A 17,979-nucleotide genomic window follows, 5' to 3' on the forward strand; every position below is an offset into this window, starting at 1 on the left:
AATTAGCACTATCTTATTATTGTTTATTTATAATACTAATCAGTTTAGAAAAATTGTTCACATTTTCTCTCAAAAAAAAAAAAAAAAATTGTTCACATTCAAGTTTCAAAGATTATCTATTAAGTTAATGGTTATAATTATTCTTGAGTAACGTTTCAAAGTTGGCTCCTCTAAACAATTATAATTAGTACTGTCATGATATTGTAATACTAAAAAACATATTACAAGTTGTTAAGGTACATGACAGTAAGGAAAAAAACAAAATCAGACATACAATAAAAGGCTTCAAATGAGACATCAAGAATATATTTAATCTCTCCTTGTTCATTCAATTTTGAATTTGCAGTAATCTTTATCTCTATCATAATCATTTCATACGATGTATAATGAATTTCTTTGGTTCAACTTATGGAGTTGAGTCCACTCTTACAGTTTAGAAAAATTGTACAAATTGTTAGAAAAATGATTGAACAACCATTTTGGGACAACTTTTGGTTCCTTTAAACAACAATCAATAACTAGTATTATAATATGGGAACTTCTATGGTACACTCACAAGTACTCTTCTTTCACAAAATATATAAATTAAAGATCACTTTAATGAAATAAAAAGGTATTTGTCAATATTTATATTTTAGAAAACATCATTTCATAAGAAAAATCATCATTTCATTGTTTATAAGGATTATATTACAAAATTTACATTTTATCATAAAAAATAATCAATATTCATTGTTATGAGTAATAAAAATTCTTAAAAATTAAATTTTATTTCGTCGAAGCTTTTGTTATATAAAATTTAATTATCTTAGTTGTCAATGATAGAAAATAATTATTTTTCTTCAAAAAAACAACTTATTTATTATTAATTTTATGACTTGGTGTACCGATACACCCAAATTTATTGGGTGTACCATAAAATTTGTCTTATAATATTATTATTCTAAATGAGAAAAACAAGTTGTGAAGGTACATGACAGTGAAGAAAAAACCATGGAAATCATCTCATATGAAACATCTTGTCCATTCATTTGCTCAATAAGTAGAAAAAGTCTTCAATTACATATATTCATGGCCCATTTGATTTGACTTATTTTTTGAGGTTTTGAAAAACAAATTATGCAATTGAATAAGTTTTATGTTAATTTATAAGTTCGTACTAACGAAAATCATATCTTCATAAACTGTTTTTTCTTAAAATACTTTCACAAATATATGAATAATACATAAAAATTTATATGTTTATATAAGTTGTTTTTAATGAGCTCAAAACTATGTCAATTCAAACGGGCCCTTAGTATAGGGGCTTGCTAACTTAGATCAATCTAAAAACATTAAAGTCTAAATAAACACAAATGTATACAAATATACTTCATTAGGTCTTTTCATGTAATAAATTAAAAAAAAACAAAATTGCGAATCTTTTCATATGATAACATCTATTAAATTTAGAAAAATTGTTCACATTTAAGTTTCAAAGATATATATTATCTATTAAATTAATGGTTATATTAATTCTTGAGTAAAGTTTCAAAGTTGGCTCCTCAAAACAATAATAAATAGTTCTATCAAATTATTGTAAACTTATAATATTAATTGTTCGCGTATGTAAACACAAGTCAATTACTACAGGTGAGCTGCTATGTGAAACATCTTAGGTGGAGTCTCAAGAGCACTCTTAAGAAGTAAATGAATAATACACCATTTTCGATATATGGAATCTGTCCCATCAAACATCCAAGTGTTCCCCTTTTATAGTCCTCAAAGTGTTGGTTTAATGGGCCTTTCTCTGATCATTCAAGGCCCATTGAGTTGTGATCCAGAGCCTCCTATTGGTTGTCTGCTTTGAGTACGGCCGCGCGTAGACTAGGAAGCAACTCATCCGTACTAGGCGCGTGGAGTTGAGACACGATGATCGTCCGTACATGACACGCGGTATTAAGTTAAGATGAGATGAGCTGACTGGCTTGACTTGAACAATCAATCCAGTGTTGACTGAAGACGTGCTAAGCTGGCTGCCTTGACTTTAACATTCAATCAAGTGTTGATTGAAGACGTGCTGCGGTGGCTGACTTGACTTGAACAATCAATCCAGTGTTGGCTGAAGACGTGTTTAGCTGGCTGGCTTGACTTGAACAATCAAATGAAAATGGTCTACCCATGTTAGTCCACAATCCACCAAGCGTCAAGCCTGTTAAAGCGTAGACATTTGTTCTTTAACTGGTCGATCCATGCAAGTCCACTAATAAACATATTACAAGTTGTTAAGGTACATGATAGTAAGGAAACAAATAAAATCCTCGTTCATAAAATGTTGTATATTGAATTTCTTCGGTTTAATTTATGGAGTTGAGTCCATCTCCTTCAGTCTAATAAAAGAACCATCGCTTGCTGGGTTAAACAGCATCAGAATATTCTTCGTAATGAAACCAAGAGAGGATACTTTATTGTTGTGATCCCTTTGTTTAGAAATAAAAAGAGCATGATAGTTAAAAAAAATATGAAAAAAAACATACATTTGCTAACACACGAATATATAAGACAAATTTTTCAAATTTAAAATTTCTAACCAAACAATTGAACCATAGATTAATTTGGCCAAATAATTTCCTCAAAGTTGGCTCCTCTAAACAATTTAGGATCCAAATATGGAAAAATTGGCTTAGGAAATCAGTGCCACAAAGGACATGGTGTTGTAACATCACAGAATAAGTCGATTTACTTCCAAACCAATTTATCACATAATACTTGAGACTGATATCAGACTTTAAATAATGTTATTCTCCTTTACAAAGAGAGGTTTCGATTTTGCGAGCAATATACAAATTGGTTCATTTTTTGGGCTTAATCAAATTAAAAGTTATAATAAGTAACTTTTTGTTAATAGAGTTTAATTCAATCGTAGTTTAATATTGAACTTTTTTTATGCATTGTGCTTAGTTAATATTCAAATATGAAGATTAATAGGCATGGCCTTTGTTAAATACGATGGAAGTGGCAAAAGTGTTTTATTTTTTTGGTGGTGGCCGGGGTTTGAACAGAACCTTGCATATATTATGCATAGTTTCTACTAACTGAAGTGAGTTCACGAGGATCAAAAGTGTTTCATTGAACAAGTTATAGCAGTATCTGATAGAATAAATATCTGTCTTGTTTTTATCGCATAAACTTCCTTCTCACCTATACCAAACAGGAGAAACTTCAAATCCTCTTAATACAAACATACCGTGTATGAAGTGCATAATAAACTGGACAAAAAAGAAAATAAAAATTGAATGTTAAAAGTGAGTTTGATAATAAAAATTGAATGTTGAAAGTGCATAATAAACTGGACAAAAAAGAAAATAATAAACTGCTCAAACGGAACTCAGCTCACTCAATCTCAGAATCTTCTCACTCACTCACTGAATCGGTGCTCAAAAGGTTCTCACTCACTCTTTGTTCTCCTGAATCGTGTTTAAAGAATTTTTGGATAATTTTTGTTTTTATTTTTTATTTTTTAAAGAATTTGGCTTATATTTACTGCCACTTAAAAATTTGGGCGCCTGATTTTTTGGTTTGAAATTAGATTTTACCACCACCCACTATTTTTTCCTGTTTTGGATTCAGATTTCATATCAAATACTACATCTATAATCTTATTGAAGGCATAATGTTACATATCAAGTTGAGATTTTATTGTTTTTCGGATAGTTTATTATTTTAGGTCAAAATGATTTTTTGATTTTTAAACCCATTTCATTTTTTTTTCTCTGGTTTATGTTTTTTTATCTTCATTGTTGTGTTCTTTTGTTTTATTTGACTGAATCAGTACTTGTATGTTGTGGTCAGAGTTTTTTGTTTCAAAAACTTTAACAGAGTTATTAGTCTTAAAAGATGATTACACTTCATTGATGTATTCTTTTGTTTTATTTAAGTGAATCAGTACTCATATGTTGTGTTTAGAGTTTAAAGTTTCAAACTTGAAGATCATAGTACTCATATGTTGGCTTATAGTTACGACAGTATAGGGGAATGTGTTATTTGGTAAGTAAGCCATAAAAATTTGAGCATGTGGCTTATATTTACCACCACTTAAAAAGGAAATTGGACTTTGCAGCAAGCTAACTAACTACAACTTTAATTTTTGGTATAAGTCATGTGTTGTAAGATTCATATTCATGTTTAACTTTATACTTTAACTTACTGTATGATATGTTTATACTTTATACACAATTTTCTTTGAATTCTATTAATCTTTTAATGTTTAGTAACTTAGAGAGTTACTGTTCTAGTATATTTCATCCTTAATGTAATTGGGCAATAGATATAACTAGCTTTATGATACAAAATGTCACAGTATAAGTTAGTGGGATTGCATTACTTACTTCAGGATGTTGGTGCGGGACAATTGAAGCTTTTTCACTGCATCAAAAATTCCCTCTGGCACATGTGAAATCTTTTTTTCAGCCAATCTCGATGGAGATGTTATACTAGGTTTCTCTTTGTATTTGTTTTCCTTTGAACTAGAACCACAATATTTCTTGCATGATGCATTGCATTCTATCTTGGCGTTTATAACGTCATTGGATTTCCGCTTTAAATTCATATTCTGATCTGTTTTGGGATGGATTCCATCATGGATAGCACCGCCAGATAAAATCATGTCTGCCTCGTCAATCTCCGCCGGTCTTGCACTCCCTTCATGGAGAAAAGTTTTGACTTTCGATTCATGTTTCCTTTTTGAGATTGAACTGGAACATGAAACTGCCCAGTGGTTGAGCTGAAAACATTTAATGCACATCAAAGGAAAATTTTCCGGACCTTCATATGAATTTACATTCTCCTGAAGATCTTCTAGCTCACTTTCTGCAACTGCTGAGCAATCACTGAGTTGGTGACCTCTTTTTCCACAAAACAAACAAAACAGATTTACTTGTGAGGTACATTCTGGTTTGTCTTTTGGCATGATATGTTTGGGGCCAACAAATCTCCTTGCAAACGTCGAAGCCATTTGCTCCGAGGTTGTGAATCCTCGCGAAGATGATGAAAGGTCGTTGAACATATACTTCAACTTTTGGCTGTTACTTCTCTCATCTTCCTCAAAACCACTGGATTTTGGAGCAAATCGAGTTATCCATAGACTCCCTAGATTGTCTTTCCGGTGACAGATATTCTCTGCTTCCTTTCTCTCGGATGGTGCGTTGGAATCTACATTATCAGTATTATTTGTATTTTATGTGATTGAAGATGAATTTGATACCATTTCTTCCTTATCCTTACTAAGGCACAAGTTTGAACAATTTTCATTCTCTGCTGGGTTAATTTTGATTATTTCCTGACTGTTATAAAAATTTAAAGGTTCGATATTAGGCTCAAACTTATTTGATTGAAAATGCCGTTTGTCAAGGAAATTGCTCTCTAGAAAACAAGTTATTGGAGTAGCATTTATTCCATGTACCGTGTTATTACTTGGCTCTAAATCCTCGTCACCTTCTCCTTGATGAAACATTCTTGTTCCTATATTCTTCAAACTTGGACAATACATGGACTGAAAAATGGATTTGAATCCTGTATTTTTCGGCTCAGGATTTTGATTCGTTTTGCATGTGATACTTTCTCGTCAAACCATGCATTATGAAGATTTGGATTTGCAAGGCTAACAGCTAAAGTGTTCGAATCATCTTGAGTTGATTGTGAGAGCCCTTTCACCATGCTTGAAATCCAGTTTCTAAATGAGCTTTCTTGTTTAATGTACGATTTGGAACCAGAAGTTTCTTCATTGTCGATTTTGACTCTTTTACTCCCAATTACCAACTGTTGTTGAAAGTTATTCCGCTTCTTACCTGTGGAAAAAAACCTAGCACTGTTACAGCTTTCAACACTTGAATTGCTGTCATTATCCATGGATAATCTTACATTTGCATCCCCGTCTGATAAGGACTTTTCCTTGCCTTTGTTTTTTGCGATGCGGATTTCGCTGTTACATGGAGAATGCAAAACAGGAAGAACCTTATCGCAAGGCAGTGTCAATTCATTGTCCTCATATTTGTTTTTAGTCTCACTAACAATACCTACCCATGTCGCAGCACAAGCAGGTTCAGCATCAACATTTCTTAAATCATTCTCGGCACTAGATTCCAGTTTTTATATAGGATTCCTGCTGGAGGATGTTAAATTAGTTCCTGCAGCACCAAAGCCTTTGTATTCAGTTATAGGCTCAACTGCAGTACTAGTACCATAATTTACGCCTTCATTGGAAGGTCTCCTCGATGGAGAATTTTGCTCCATAATAGGTTTAGGTTCATCTAATTGAAGTAATAAATCATCCGTTGGCCTTTGATCAACCTGATCTGCAGAAAATTCAGAACGAGGAATACTATTAAGGCATGCAGAAGAAAGAACTAAATTTCTCTAATAAAAACATTCAATTCAATAAACCTACTTTTTTTAACATCGAGGGTATATTTCAAATGTTGGAAACTGTATTTAAAATAACAACCTATATGTTTCTTACATTGATTATAGCAGCTAGGTCCAACATCGAGAAAAGGAGAACTATTTTTATCAGCAAAGCTTGAATCGGCACATTTAAGACTTAAACCTTTATCTGAAGACCAAACTAATTCGGAAAGAGGGTCAGTAGTAGCTAATGTCATATCAGCTCTTGAAGCTGCATATGCACCTGCACACGAGTCATTTTTCAAATTTTTCCAATCGCACTGGTTAGCGTTATTCAGAAAGAGTTCACTATCAGTCTTTGGTTTTACTATCTTGTTTTCTTCTCCACTCATCTTCAGAAGGACAAACACTTCCAAGAATGTTCCTGAAATATTATTCAAATCAAAACAACTTCTGAGTTGCACCTTAAAATGAAAAGGCTAAAATATGTTTTTGGTCCCTGCAAATATAAAGAATTTGGGTTTTGGTCCCTGGTAAAAAAAAAAAATTGAAATCAATCCCTGTAAAATTTTTTGTTTTTTAAAAAAGTCCTTGGCCCCATTTTCTTGCTGATTTGGCACATTTTTGTCCATATGGCACATGATGACTGTGTAGGACTGGTACATGTGGCAATTATGTTGATTTAAATATTAATGAAAAAAATAAAAATGCTAAAATGGTTTTTGTTTGTTTTAATTAAATACAAATAATTATTTTTTTAATTAAAATTTCAAAAAACAATCATCTTCATCCATCTTATGAATACGTGTTATATCCTGATTTTGGACCTAAAAATACTCGTTCAAACTTTTTTACTACTGATAAATGTCAAATTATTGTTGCTTTACTCTGAATGTTCATTCTGTTTCATCTGCACTTTTTACTGTCTCTGTCTCAAAGAGAATCATACAAAAGGATATTTTGGTCATTTTCTGCAGGGGAACCCATTTTGGTCCTTGTGACTGTCTCTGAGTCTTTTCAAATTGTTTTATAACATCATTGTTAAAATCTCTGTTTTAAAAATATCATTTCAAATTGCATCTGAGTCAGTTTAGGTCATTTTAGTCCCTAGGGGCGTTTTGGTCTTTTCCTGTTAAAATTTTGGCAGGAAGGTATTTTGAAATACCTCATGTCAGCCATTGGTTCGTTTTAGTCCTTTTGTTGATTTTATTTTGGGTTTCACTTTACGTTTTGTCAGGTTACAAATTTTAATTCAATTTTATTTTTTTTACCTTTTTGCATTTTGGTCCTCGAAGAGGTCCAAAATTGCATTTCAGTCCAGATTTCTTTTTATTTGCATTTTTAGTCCTTTTTGTTATTTTCATTTTAGTCCTTTAATTTTTCAATTTTGCAGAAAAGGCTCAAAGGTCAAATTTGCGTTTTTTTTTCAATCAGAGTCCAGATGTCACAATTCTATTGGCTCAAGTGTACACATGTCAGCTATAAATACATTGAGTCAGATTTCAATCCATTAACCACACGCCAACTCATAAACACAAATCCAATTTTCTCTCTCTCAGCAATTGAATCAAAACAGAAAATTTCTCAGAATTTCTCAAGAACACCAAGAACACAAAACCCTAACCGTTTCCAGAAACCCTAAAATTCATCAGAATCAACAATTTTTGGATCAATTCTCAGAGATTCTGTGGAATCTTCATCACTGAATTGATCGTTTCTCTGCAATTCCAAACGCGAGCTCGCATTGAAGCAAGCTCAAGCGTTGATCACAGAGAGGAGATCAGAAGAGGGAAAGCAAGTTCAAGCGTATAATCACAGAGAAAGAATCGGAGAAGATGAAGGGATTAAACCAGTGAATCACCGATTTATTTTCGGTCCAAAGAACAAGCAGAAGAATCAAAACTCATCAAGAACAGAATCAAGATTTCTGAAGAATCTCATAAAACCTCCAATCAAAAACTTCAGGTAAAACTCAGAATTCCTTTTCAAAAGTGATATCATAGTTTAACCTGTAAAATCACGTGAACAAACAGAATCCAAAAGTTTCCAGAATTAAAAACTAAAACCAAACCGTAAACACCAAAACCTAGATCCATAAGGATCCAAGTTTTGAAAGCAAGAACAAGCACCAGAGAAGTGATAAACGACGAAACGATGTAGATCCTTAAAGATATAAACGTTTTCTTTCAAAAAAAAAGATCAAAAAAATTAGTTTCAAAACCGTACGAAGATTTTCCGATCTACGTCGTTTCAAGCTGTGTTTGAGAAAATCTTTGCTGGATTCGTGTTTAGGGTTAAAGGACGAATCAAAAGATGTAAAAATCATAAGTTTCTGAAAAGTTTCATGGCGGAACCCTAGATCTTCACCGGAGAAGATGAAGTTTCCGGCGGACCTATGAAGGTTCCGGCCAGTTCTTCATCCTCTCCGGCGTGCCATGACAGAATCCGGCGAGGTGAGAGAAGAGAGAAGAGAGAAGAGAGAGAAGCTCTGAGTGTAGAGAGAGAAAGGGGAGTGAAAAATGAAAAAACCGGTGCTAGTGTGTTTTTATAGGCAACTGAACCGGACCGGTTCAAGACCGGTCCAATCCCTTCAATCCTGAGCGTTGGATCTAGGGTTTCCCTCCCTGGATCAATCCAACGCTCCCTGTGCATCCGGATCCTGTAGTTTTGGGCTTGGGCTTTGTTCTTTATTTTTTCCTGCGTTTTTGTTTTTTCTTGCTATTTGCACCGTTTTTTTCTTGCTATCTGAACCTGTTTCTTGCTCACATTTTTTTTACAAAAATTCCTAAAAATCCTAGGTGTTTCTTGATATATTTCTGGTATTTTTATGGTGTTTTGCATGTAAAAAAAATGGTAAAATGGCATGAATTAATTCCCATGTGTTTTTACATTTTTGGTATTCTTTTGGTTATGTTTTTTTGTTCTTGACACTTTGATATGTGACATGGATGAAAGATATCCAATATTGTGATGAAAATGCCTCTGGTCATGTGTCCTTTTTGCTGTTTTTTGGATATGATTTTGTAAATTTCTTGTTTTGCAAGCAACAAGTGTTTGTCTTAAGGAATAAAGTGTCAAATTTCTCTATGAATTTGGTGTGATACTTTGCTTGTATGTGTCTCTGTTGATTTCATGTCATGGCTTGAAACAAAATCTCTTTCAAAATTGCCATGATGTGAGAATTATGGGTCACAAGCACATATAGGTATCATATCAAATTTTTTAGGTTTTTTACCACTTTATTACTTTCTTTTTGCCATTCCTATGCAATTTCTTTTTGTTTATTTCCTACTATTTTGTGTTTTATGATTACTAACCATTTCATTTCATGTGCCATACATTTCATAGCATTTCACTATCTCCTCCACTTTCTTTAGCCTAGCATTTATTTTTGCAAATTTTAATTCATTCGATGATGTAATTTGTTATCATTAGTTTGTAGCTTGGCAAAGAGGTCATAGAATGTATTTAGGCAATTTTTGTAATATGGACTATGGACACTATGGCGCACCGGCACGCACACACTCACCCTAGATGTATGCCTAGGATTGCATGTGTGGATGTATGGCTAGGATTGCATGGTTAGATGAATGCTTAGGTTTAAACACTTAGAGAAAATCCAGTTTTTTTTCCAAAAAATATGCAAACAAATTCGCTTCAAATATTTTTCATAAAAATGGAGTCAAAACTCCAACAATTTTTCCCCTTTTATTTTCTTAATAAAATTCTCAAATAAATCTAATCATTTAGACCTTTTTGCGAAATCACTAAACAAACCGCCACTTTTTCATATTCTAATGCTCATGAAGCCTCTCAATCCCTTTCTTCAAAATCATTTTCAAAATTTAAAATCAAGCAATTAAAACAAAAAACAACAAGTCTTTTTAGCAAGAACTACGCCGGTTTTGATCCCGTAAAACGGTACGTAGGCAAGGGACTTTAACCCCTCCAAGCCGAAATAAAATCAAATTCTACTTCTTCTCACCCCCATTCTTCACTAATCACACCTTCTTTTTTTACAAATAGTCTCTAAAAGTAAAGCGTAGAAATAAGCTTAGGAGAACGGTTCTTATGGAATACCATAATCGCTCCGGGTGCCTAACACCTTCCCGTAGCGAAAACGACCCCCGAATTCGGAAAATCAAGGGTTTTTTTCTTTTACCCTTCCCAAGAAAAAAGAGAGATATCAACGGTCAAAAGGTTCAAGTCCAATTAATGGCTTGGCACCCAAAAACCATGATAACAATACGTGTACGAGTAAAGCAATGTAATCTTGAATAAAACTCATAAATTTCCAGCCAGCTGCATATCAAACCCAAGAAAAAATTGCTCAACAAAAATCATTCATTCAAATCCATCTTCATCACCAAAATCACGACAAAGCCATAAAATAAATTAAAGCAACAAACCAATTGACTCATAAAACACAAATCACTTTGGATTCCCAAACCTTCACCATACTATTCCAATCCTTCATTCATCAAACCGATTTACAGTGGTGATGGTGGTAAGGCTAAGTTGTGTTTCAAATATGAATCAGATCTGTCATTAATCATCAAAATTAGATATGAATCAAACTCCGGATATTACGATTTGCAACGGACTGTTAATGAATCAAAGCTGTATAAATAGACGACAAAGAAGACGGCTGCGACGAGAATCGGAACAAGCTACACCGGCAAGCGAAACCCGAACCCAGATGGTGGAAAGGGGAAAATCTTAGGGTTTCCAATTTCCCCCTTCTTCTTCTTCATTAATCTCCATCCCTCCATCATTCTTCATCTTCTTCTTCGCCGTTCATCGTTTGAATCGACCATCCATTTCAATCCCTCAATCGTTCATCTTTCGAGGAGTGATAAAACAAATGTGGCCGGAGGAATATAGAGAGCGATGGTGGTTAATGACGAGATCGGAGGTGATTTATGTGGGGATTTGATGGATTCTGGGGTAACCTAGTGAAGAACCAATGATGAATGCAGCTGAAGAAAGATGAATAAATTGCTTTTCTGGTTCCAAGTTTGCACTGCTTTTTTGTAGAGATAATGAATATGTTGATTCTAATTCTTCTATATATTTATTTTAATTAAATTTATTTTTAGTTTTGAAAAACTAATTTTAATTTTATTAAAAGGATTTATAAAATGTTTAAAATAAATTAAATTCCATGTGTGCGCCACATGTTCAAGTTGGTACAGTCATCAGCTACCACCTAAGCAAAAATGTGCCAAATCAGCAAGAAAGTGGGTCCAGGGACTTTTTTAAAAAACAAAAATTTTTGCTGGGATCGATTTTAAAAAAAAATATTATCAGGGACCAAAACCCAAACTCACTACATTTGCAGGGACCAAAAGTATATTTTAGCCAAATGAAAATAATTCTAAATGCAGGATATATATAACAAATGTAAATGTAAAGGAAACTAATTCCTTAAAAGTAACATTAAGCCTAGAACCGAATTACTTGACTGAATTATGTGTTACTCATTAGTCAGCTTTCTGAAATGCACCTTATTAGGTCTGCTGCATACATTCATTTGTTCGCCTTTGCCTCATTAAAATCAAGTTGTTTCAATAAACCATTGTTCTAACTTCTTCATGCAACATTCTCGATTCAAGTATTTGAGATTTGGGTATCCTTGTATAAAGGGTTTTGAAGGGCTAAGTCTATATTTTGGTATATGATTGAGATTTTAATTGTTTTTGAAAGAATAACATAATACATGATCATGTAACATTCGGTCTCACTAAATTCAATTCTAAAAACTTTGTATAGCTTTCTTAATTTAGAAAAGAAAAATAAACTCCTCCAAAAGCCTCCGTCCAAACATACCCTTACTTTCGAACCAAATAAAGGAAGTATTAGATTTAATTGACAAAGATAGAAAAATCATATCACGAAAGCATTATAGGTTAGGTTGTAACAAAGTTGAAAATAATATCTTGCCATGGATAATGTTAAGGATGATTCATTCATACCATAAACTCAAATTGTTTGTTAGAGAACAAGCTTATGAATGGATTTCATGGCTAACATGCATGCTTCTTCATGACAAATCTTCATGGCCATCCAAACAAGAATCAACTGCTAAAATTGAATTTAATTCAACAAGTTGAATTGGAGCTCTGCAAGAATTCAAATTCAACTCTTGAGTGTTTGACCAATTCAACCTTATAAGATTATGTTTTGTTTATAAGGATTCAACCTTAAATATAAAAGCCTAATTCAAATAGTGATAGCACATGCCATTGTTGGTTATTTTCCATGACATATTCTATACAACTTTTGACTATTACTACAATTACTATTACTATTACCACAAAACACAACACTAAGCATGTTAATACACAATACTATTATGTTAATAAAGGTAGGATATTAAAGCATGTATGCAACTTAGAAGTTACAAAAACATAATCTAATAAGATTAACTTTATGGATAAGATAAAGTGGATCATATAATATACATATCTTATCTAAACAAAACATAATCTTATAAGGTTGAATCCTTGAAAGTGAAGAAACCAATGAGCAAGCTAAGAAGTGATAGAAAGAAAGAAACATACCAGTTATGTTTGATCCAAAAAACAATGAATCTTGTGAGCAAGCTAATAATAGAAAAATGAATCTTGTTTTTGTTCATGATGAAACAGAACCTGCACTCAACATCAGAGACATACTATGAGCAGAACCTGCACAAAATATATTGAAGCTCATCTTATCTTATGATTAAAAACCGAGAACAATGCGTAATCGCAACAATAAAGCCCTGTTGTTTAAAACACTCAATACAAAGTTATTCTTAGACCTCTTGTCAGGGCCTCCAGAGGTCATTAAACAAATAAAAAATCAAATACATCATGAAAGGCATTTACATAAGATATGAACTAGCAACATTCATACTCCTATTCTCATAACTTGCATCATCAGATACAAACTTAGCAGAATAACAAATTTGACATAAAGAATAATACATAGCCATAATTGACCGACTCTAAACAGATATCAATACTAAAACATCCAAATGCATCTTCAAATCTCTAATTATCAGATTTTTCTTTTTTGGCTTGAGTAAGGTACTCTTCCATCTCATTCAGCCATAGATCAGCAAATTCACAATTCTTCCAAGCCTCAAACCACGGCCCTCCACGAGTATAATGGATAGCCTTAGGTGAAGTAGTTGGATCATTCTCAACAGCCCTATTATGTCCTTCAAGAAAATTCCAAACAAAAGGTACAGAACCAATTTCATCGTCCTCGAGCCATTGAAACCTATGAAGGAAAGCACCAGTCTGAGAATTCACAGCATCAGGAGTAAGAACCTTGTTCTTAGGATGACCACAGTTATACAAAACCATTGAAGACCAATTCTTTCTAGGATACACAGTTTGAACAGCACCATCCATCTTTGTAGTCTCTTTTGGAGTATAATCATGTTGAACACACATAATAGCATACTTATCCTCAATCAAATCTACCAATTCCTTAATATCAGCTAAATAAAGAAAATCACAATCCACAAACATAGCCCAACCTTGATAATTTGCCAAACTAGGTGTTAAGAATCTTGTAAAAGAAAACTCAGTGCTCTCAAATTGACCTCTTTCACGCCAGTAAAGACCACTTTTTCTCAGATCTGATTGCTTAATTGGTATGATCTCAACAGGAATTGAAGACCTTTTCATGATTGAATGACGACATACCTGAAATGCAATGTCTTCACGTGGATCATAACCCACAAAGATCTTGAAGGGTGCACCTATTCCATTACCATCACCATTACTAGTTGGTAATGGTGACTGGTTTTTACCATTGCTCAAACTCATCTCTGTAAGAAAAAGAAAAAAACAACAAATTAATGATTAATCTATGCAGACACATCAAATCAAACACACCCATTTGATCATGACAGAAAAAACATAGAAAAATGATTTATTTTTTTTCACTTTTCAGAATGATCCAATTGTTTTAATAATGTGATACTTGATTAATTTCAAAGCATTGCTCAAACTCATCTCTAAAAGAACAAATCAATGATTAATCTATGTAAACACATCAAATCAAACACACCCATTTCATCATGAACAAAAACAAGATTCATTTTTCTATTATTAGCTTGCTCATTGGTTTCTTCACTTTCAAGGATTCAACCTTATAAGATTATGTTTTGTTTAGATAAGATATGTATATTATATGTTCTGTTCTATCAAAGATTCATTGAAAAAACAGACTTTTTTATCAGTAGCATCGGAACTAAAAAAGATTCATGTACAAAAAAAAATTTACATCTCTAGACATAAAACAAAATCACATCCAATTTCATATTTGTATTGTTGTTGTTGCATGTAATGGAAACAAAATATGTAAAGAACTTGACCTTGATGAAGACAACAGCCCAGGTTGCAAGCTCTTTCCCGGCGCGGTGGTTGCAAGCTCCGGCGTGGTGGTCACCGGCGAAGGTTGTCTGTTCCTGATATTTTTAAATGGGTTTTGTAGAGAAGATGGAGGGGACAAAAAATGACCCAATTGTTGTTATGATTCAAATACATCAAATCAAACACACCCATTTGATCATATACAAAAAAACAGTGAAAAAATGTAATCTTTTACAATTTTCAGAATGACCCAGTTGTTGTAATAATGTGATAATTGATTAATTTCAAAACATTACCTTATACATCAAAGAAAACAAAAATGAAGAATGAAAACCCAATTACCCGAAGAAAGAAAGGAAGGGACAAGTGTTGTTGGACTAGTTTGGAAAAATTGAGGATATTTGGAAGATAAAGAGAGAGAGGATTGAGCGGTAACGTGATTATTTCACACCGACAGTGGAGGATTATATTTTGTTCACACAAATAATACTATATCGAGTAAATCTAGGGATTGTGATTGATTTGATGCTATTGCTATGAATCGTGAAGATTGACGCGTAGTATATTGCAATACCAATAGCTGGATTATAGAACTTTTTATTTATTTTTTTGACAAAAGCTGGATTATAGAATGTATAGCTATTATTAGGGTGGTAAAATGGGTGGATTATATGGATATGGATTTGGATCTTAATGGATGGACCAAAAAAATCCATTAGTGATTAATCCATTAAAATTCACCAAATTTTTTTTAAAAAAAAAAAAACCATCCAATCCATCCATTAGGTTTTATGTCCATCCAACCCATCTATTATTAAATTTAAATGGATGGATTATCCATCCAATCCGTTTAATAAAATGCATTATTTATTTTTTAAATTTTTTTAACATAATTTTTTAGTTAATTAATTGGTTTTACTTAATTATTTTGTTAATAAATTGGTGCAGAAAGTAACGACATTCAGAATTCCTTTTTTAATTAAGCCCAATGCTTATTTTTGTATAAGCCCAAAAACATATTTTTTTTTAAGTCCAAAGCTGAAAATAAAATAAATAAATAAAAGGTGGTGGTGCACCGGCGTTGACTACCGGACACCACCGTTGACCGGATATGTCAACTTATTGAAATCCATATTTTATATTTAAAGCAATGGATAACTCATGGATTATGAAACCACAAACGTCGGCTGCATACGAGCAAGGGATAGTGGAATTTATTAATTTTGCCTTTAAAGACGAAGTGGAAAATGGTAAAGTAATATGCCCCTGTAGAGTTTGCCGTTTCAAAAAACCGCAAAGTAGGAGCGTAATGTTCGACCACCTAAAGTGGTCACCATTTCCAAAGGGGTACACTGTTTTGCTGCATCATGGGGAGTCCTTGGGAGAAACTAGTAGCGTCTCAACTAGTACTATTCCAAATATAGGTCAAGACACGGTGGTTGTTGAAGATTCTATTCAAAACATGATCAATGATGCGTTTGGAGTTGATAGGGATCAGACAAATAAGGAACCCATTGCATCAAATGTAGAGATTGATCGAGATGAAGATGTGATACCAAGTGTAAGTGAAGAAAGGAATGAAGCCAAAGAATTCTATGAATTAACTAGAGATGCAGAACAACCTTTGTATGAAGGGTGTACAAGATATTCAAGATTGTCTTTTTTGTTAAAGTTGTATCACATCAAGTGTTTGTGTGGGTAGAGTGATAAGTCGTTGACAATGATTTTAGAGCTATTAAAGGATGCATTTGAATTTGCAAGTATTCCAAGTTCGTTTTATGAAGCAAAGAAAACAATTACAAAACTTGGTATGAATTATGTGAAGATACCTGCATGTCCCAACGATTGTATGCTTTATTGGGGTGAAGATGAAGAGAGGGAGACATGTAAAATTTGTAACACTTCAAAATGGAAATCAGGGGAAAAGGATTGTGTTGTCAATAATCGAAAAAAAGTTCCAACAAAAGTTCTTCGTTATTTTCCATTAAAACCTCGATTGAAAAGACTGTTTTTTTCATCAAAGACTGCCGAGGATATGAGATGGCATGCAGTTGATAATAACAACGATGGAATGATGAGGCATCCTAGAGATTCTGAAGCTTGGAAACAATTTGACCTGAAACACACTTGGTTTGCATCAGATCCGCGAAACTTGCGTCTTGCATTAGCTAGTGATGGCTTTAATCCATTTGGTGTAATGAGTTCAAATTATAGCATTTGGCCAGCTGTGCTCATCCCATACAACACTCCTCCATGCTTGTGCATGAAAGATACATCTTTTATAATGTCGATGATAATTCCTGGTAAATATTCGCCAGGAAATGATATCGATGTCTACTTACAACCTTTAGTCAAGGAGTTGAAGGAGTTATGGACAACTGGTGTGGACACATATGATTCTTTTAAGAAAGAGGTGTTCACATTACACGGAACCTTGATGTGGACGATTAGTGACTTTCCGGGGTTAGGTATGCTTTCTGGTTGGAACACATACACCGGTTTTGCATGTCCTTCGTGTAACACCGACACTGAACCTTGTCGTCTTCAAAATAGCAGTAAATGGTGTTTTATGGGTCATAGTCGTTACCTTGATCGGAGACACAAATTTAGATTGAACAAGGTTCACTTTGATGGTGAGCAAGAAATGCGTAGTCCACCGGTAACATTATCTGGACATCAAGTTCTTCAACAGGTTGAAAACATAAAGGTCATTTTTGGTAAAAAGCCAAAGAAAGCAGGGTTGGGAAAAAGAAAAGGCAAGAAACAACCTACACAAGGTGACCCTCCAAACCAGAAAAAAAGGACAGGCAAGAGGCAATCTACAAAAGATGACCCTCCAATCTAGAAGAAGAAAAGCATATTCTTTGAACTTCCATATTGGAAGGACAATCTTTTGCGTCATAATCTTGACCCGATGCATATCGAGAAAAATGTGTTGGATAATATCATATATACTTTGCTTAACGATAGTTCAAAGAATAAAGACCATGTTGATGCTCGAAGAGACCTTGAAGTTATGGGCATAAGATCTGACCTTTGGTGCAATGAAAATGGAAAAATTTCTCCGACAATTTTTACTTTGACTGGTAAATGTAAGAGGGAATTTTTAACAATTTTAAAGAATATCACAGTGCCGGATGGTTATTCAAGCAACATTTCTAGATGCATTGACTTGGAAGCTCTTAAGTTGAAAGGAATGTTGAAGAGTCATGATGGCCACATATTA

The 17,979-nt window shown here is 33.4% G+C and overlaps 3 protein-coding genes across 3 annotated transcripts; 1 reads left to right on the top strand and 2 right to left on the bottom strand.

Moving 5' to 3' along the window:
• Positions 1 to 4,714: 4,714 nt before the first annotated feature.
• LOC120580922 (uncharacterized) lies at positions 4,715 to 12,996 on the bottom strand. The gene is made up of 3 exons (XM_039835205.1): positions 12,945 to 12,996; positions 6,497 to 6,805; positions 4,715 to 6,332 (listed from the first exon to the last, which is right to left on the bottom strand). The coding sequence occupies exons 2-3, from the start codon at positions 6,771 to 6,773 to the stop codon at positions 6,127 to 6,129; spliced, it is 483 nt and encodes a 160-aa protein (XP_039691139.1). The 5' UTR covers positions 6,774 to 6,805; positions 12,945 to 12,996; the 3' UTR covers positions 4,715 to 6,126.
• Positions 12,997 to 13,128: 132 nt separating this feature from the next.
• Positions 13,129 to 15,319, bottom strand: LOC11442842 (protein CDI). The gene is made up of 2 exons (XM_039835204.1): positions 14,756 to 15,319; positions 13,129 to 14,206 (listed from the first exon to the last, which is right to left on the bottom strand). The coding sequence occupies exon 2, from the start codon at positions 14,202 to 14,204 to the stop codon at positions 13,419 to 13,421; it is 786 nt and encodes a 261-aa protein (XP_039691138.1). The 5' UTR covers positions 14,205 to 14,206; positions 14,756 to 15,319; the 3' UTR covers positions 13,129 to 13,418.
• A 584-nt stretch (positions 15,320 to 15,903) lies between these two features.
• LOC112422785 (uncharacterized) lies at positions 15,904 to 17,598 on the top strand. Its single transcript, XM_024786446.1, has 2 exons — positions 15,904 to 16,314; positions 16,456 to 17,598. The coding sequence occupies exons 1-2, from the start codon at positions 15,904 to 15,906 to the stop codon at positions 17,596 to 17,598; spliced, it is 1,554 nt and encodes a 517-aa protein (XP_024642214.1).
• Positions 17,599 to 17,979: the final 381 nt, after the last annotated feature.

This window comes from Medicago truncatula, chromosome 6, assembly GCF_003473485.1.
Source record: "Medicago truncatula cultivar Jemalong A17 chromosome 6, MtrunA17r5.0-ANR, whole genome shotgun sequence".
Lineage (NCBI taxonomy): Eukaryota > Viridiplantae > Streptophyta > Magnoliopsida > Fabales > Fabaceae > Medicago > Medicago truncatula.

Excerpts from the sequence above, each read along its gene's own strand:
- LOC112422785 (XM_024786446.1), top strand. The coding sequence starts at position 15,904 with ATGGATAACTCATGGATTATGAAACCACAAACGTCGGCTGCATACGAG. Across the intron at positions 16,315-16,455 it reads ATGAAGATGTGATACCAAGT|AGTGATAAGTCGTTGACAAT; the intron begins GTAAGTGAAGAA and ends TTGTGTGGGTAG.
- LOC11442842 (XM_039835204.1), bottom strand. The coding sequence starts at position 14,204 with ATGAGTTTGAGCAATGGTAAAAACCAGTCACCATTACCAACTAGTAAT.
- LOC120580922 (XM_039835205.1), bottom strand. The coding sequence starts at position 6,773 with ATGAGTGGAGAAGAAAACAAGATAGTAAAACCAAAGACTGATAGTGAA. Across the intron at positions 6,333-6,496 it reads ACCTAGCTGCTATAATCAAT|ATCAGGTTGATCAAAGGCCA; the intron begins GTAAGAAACATA and ends AATTTTCTGCAG.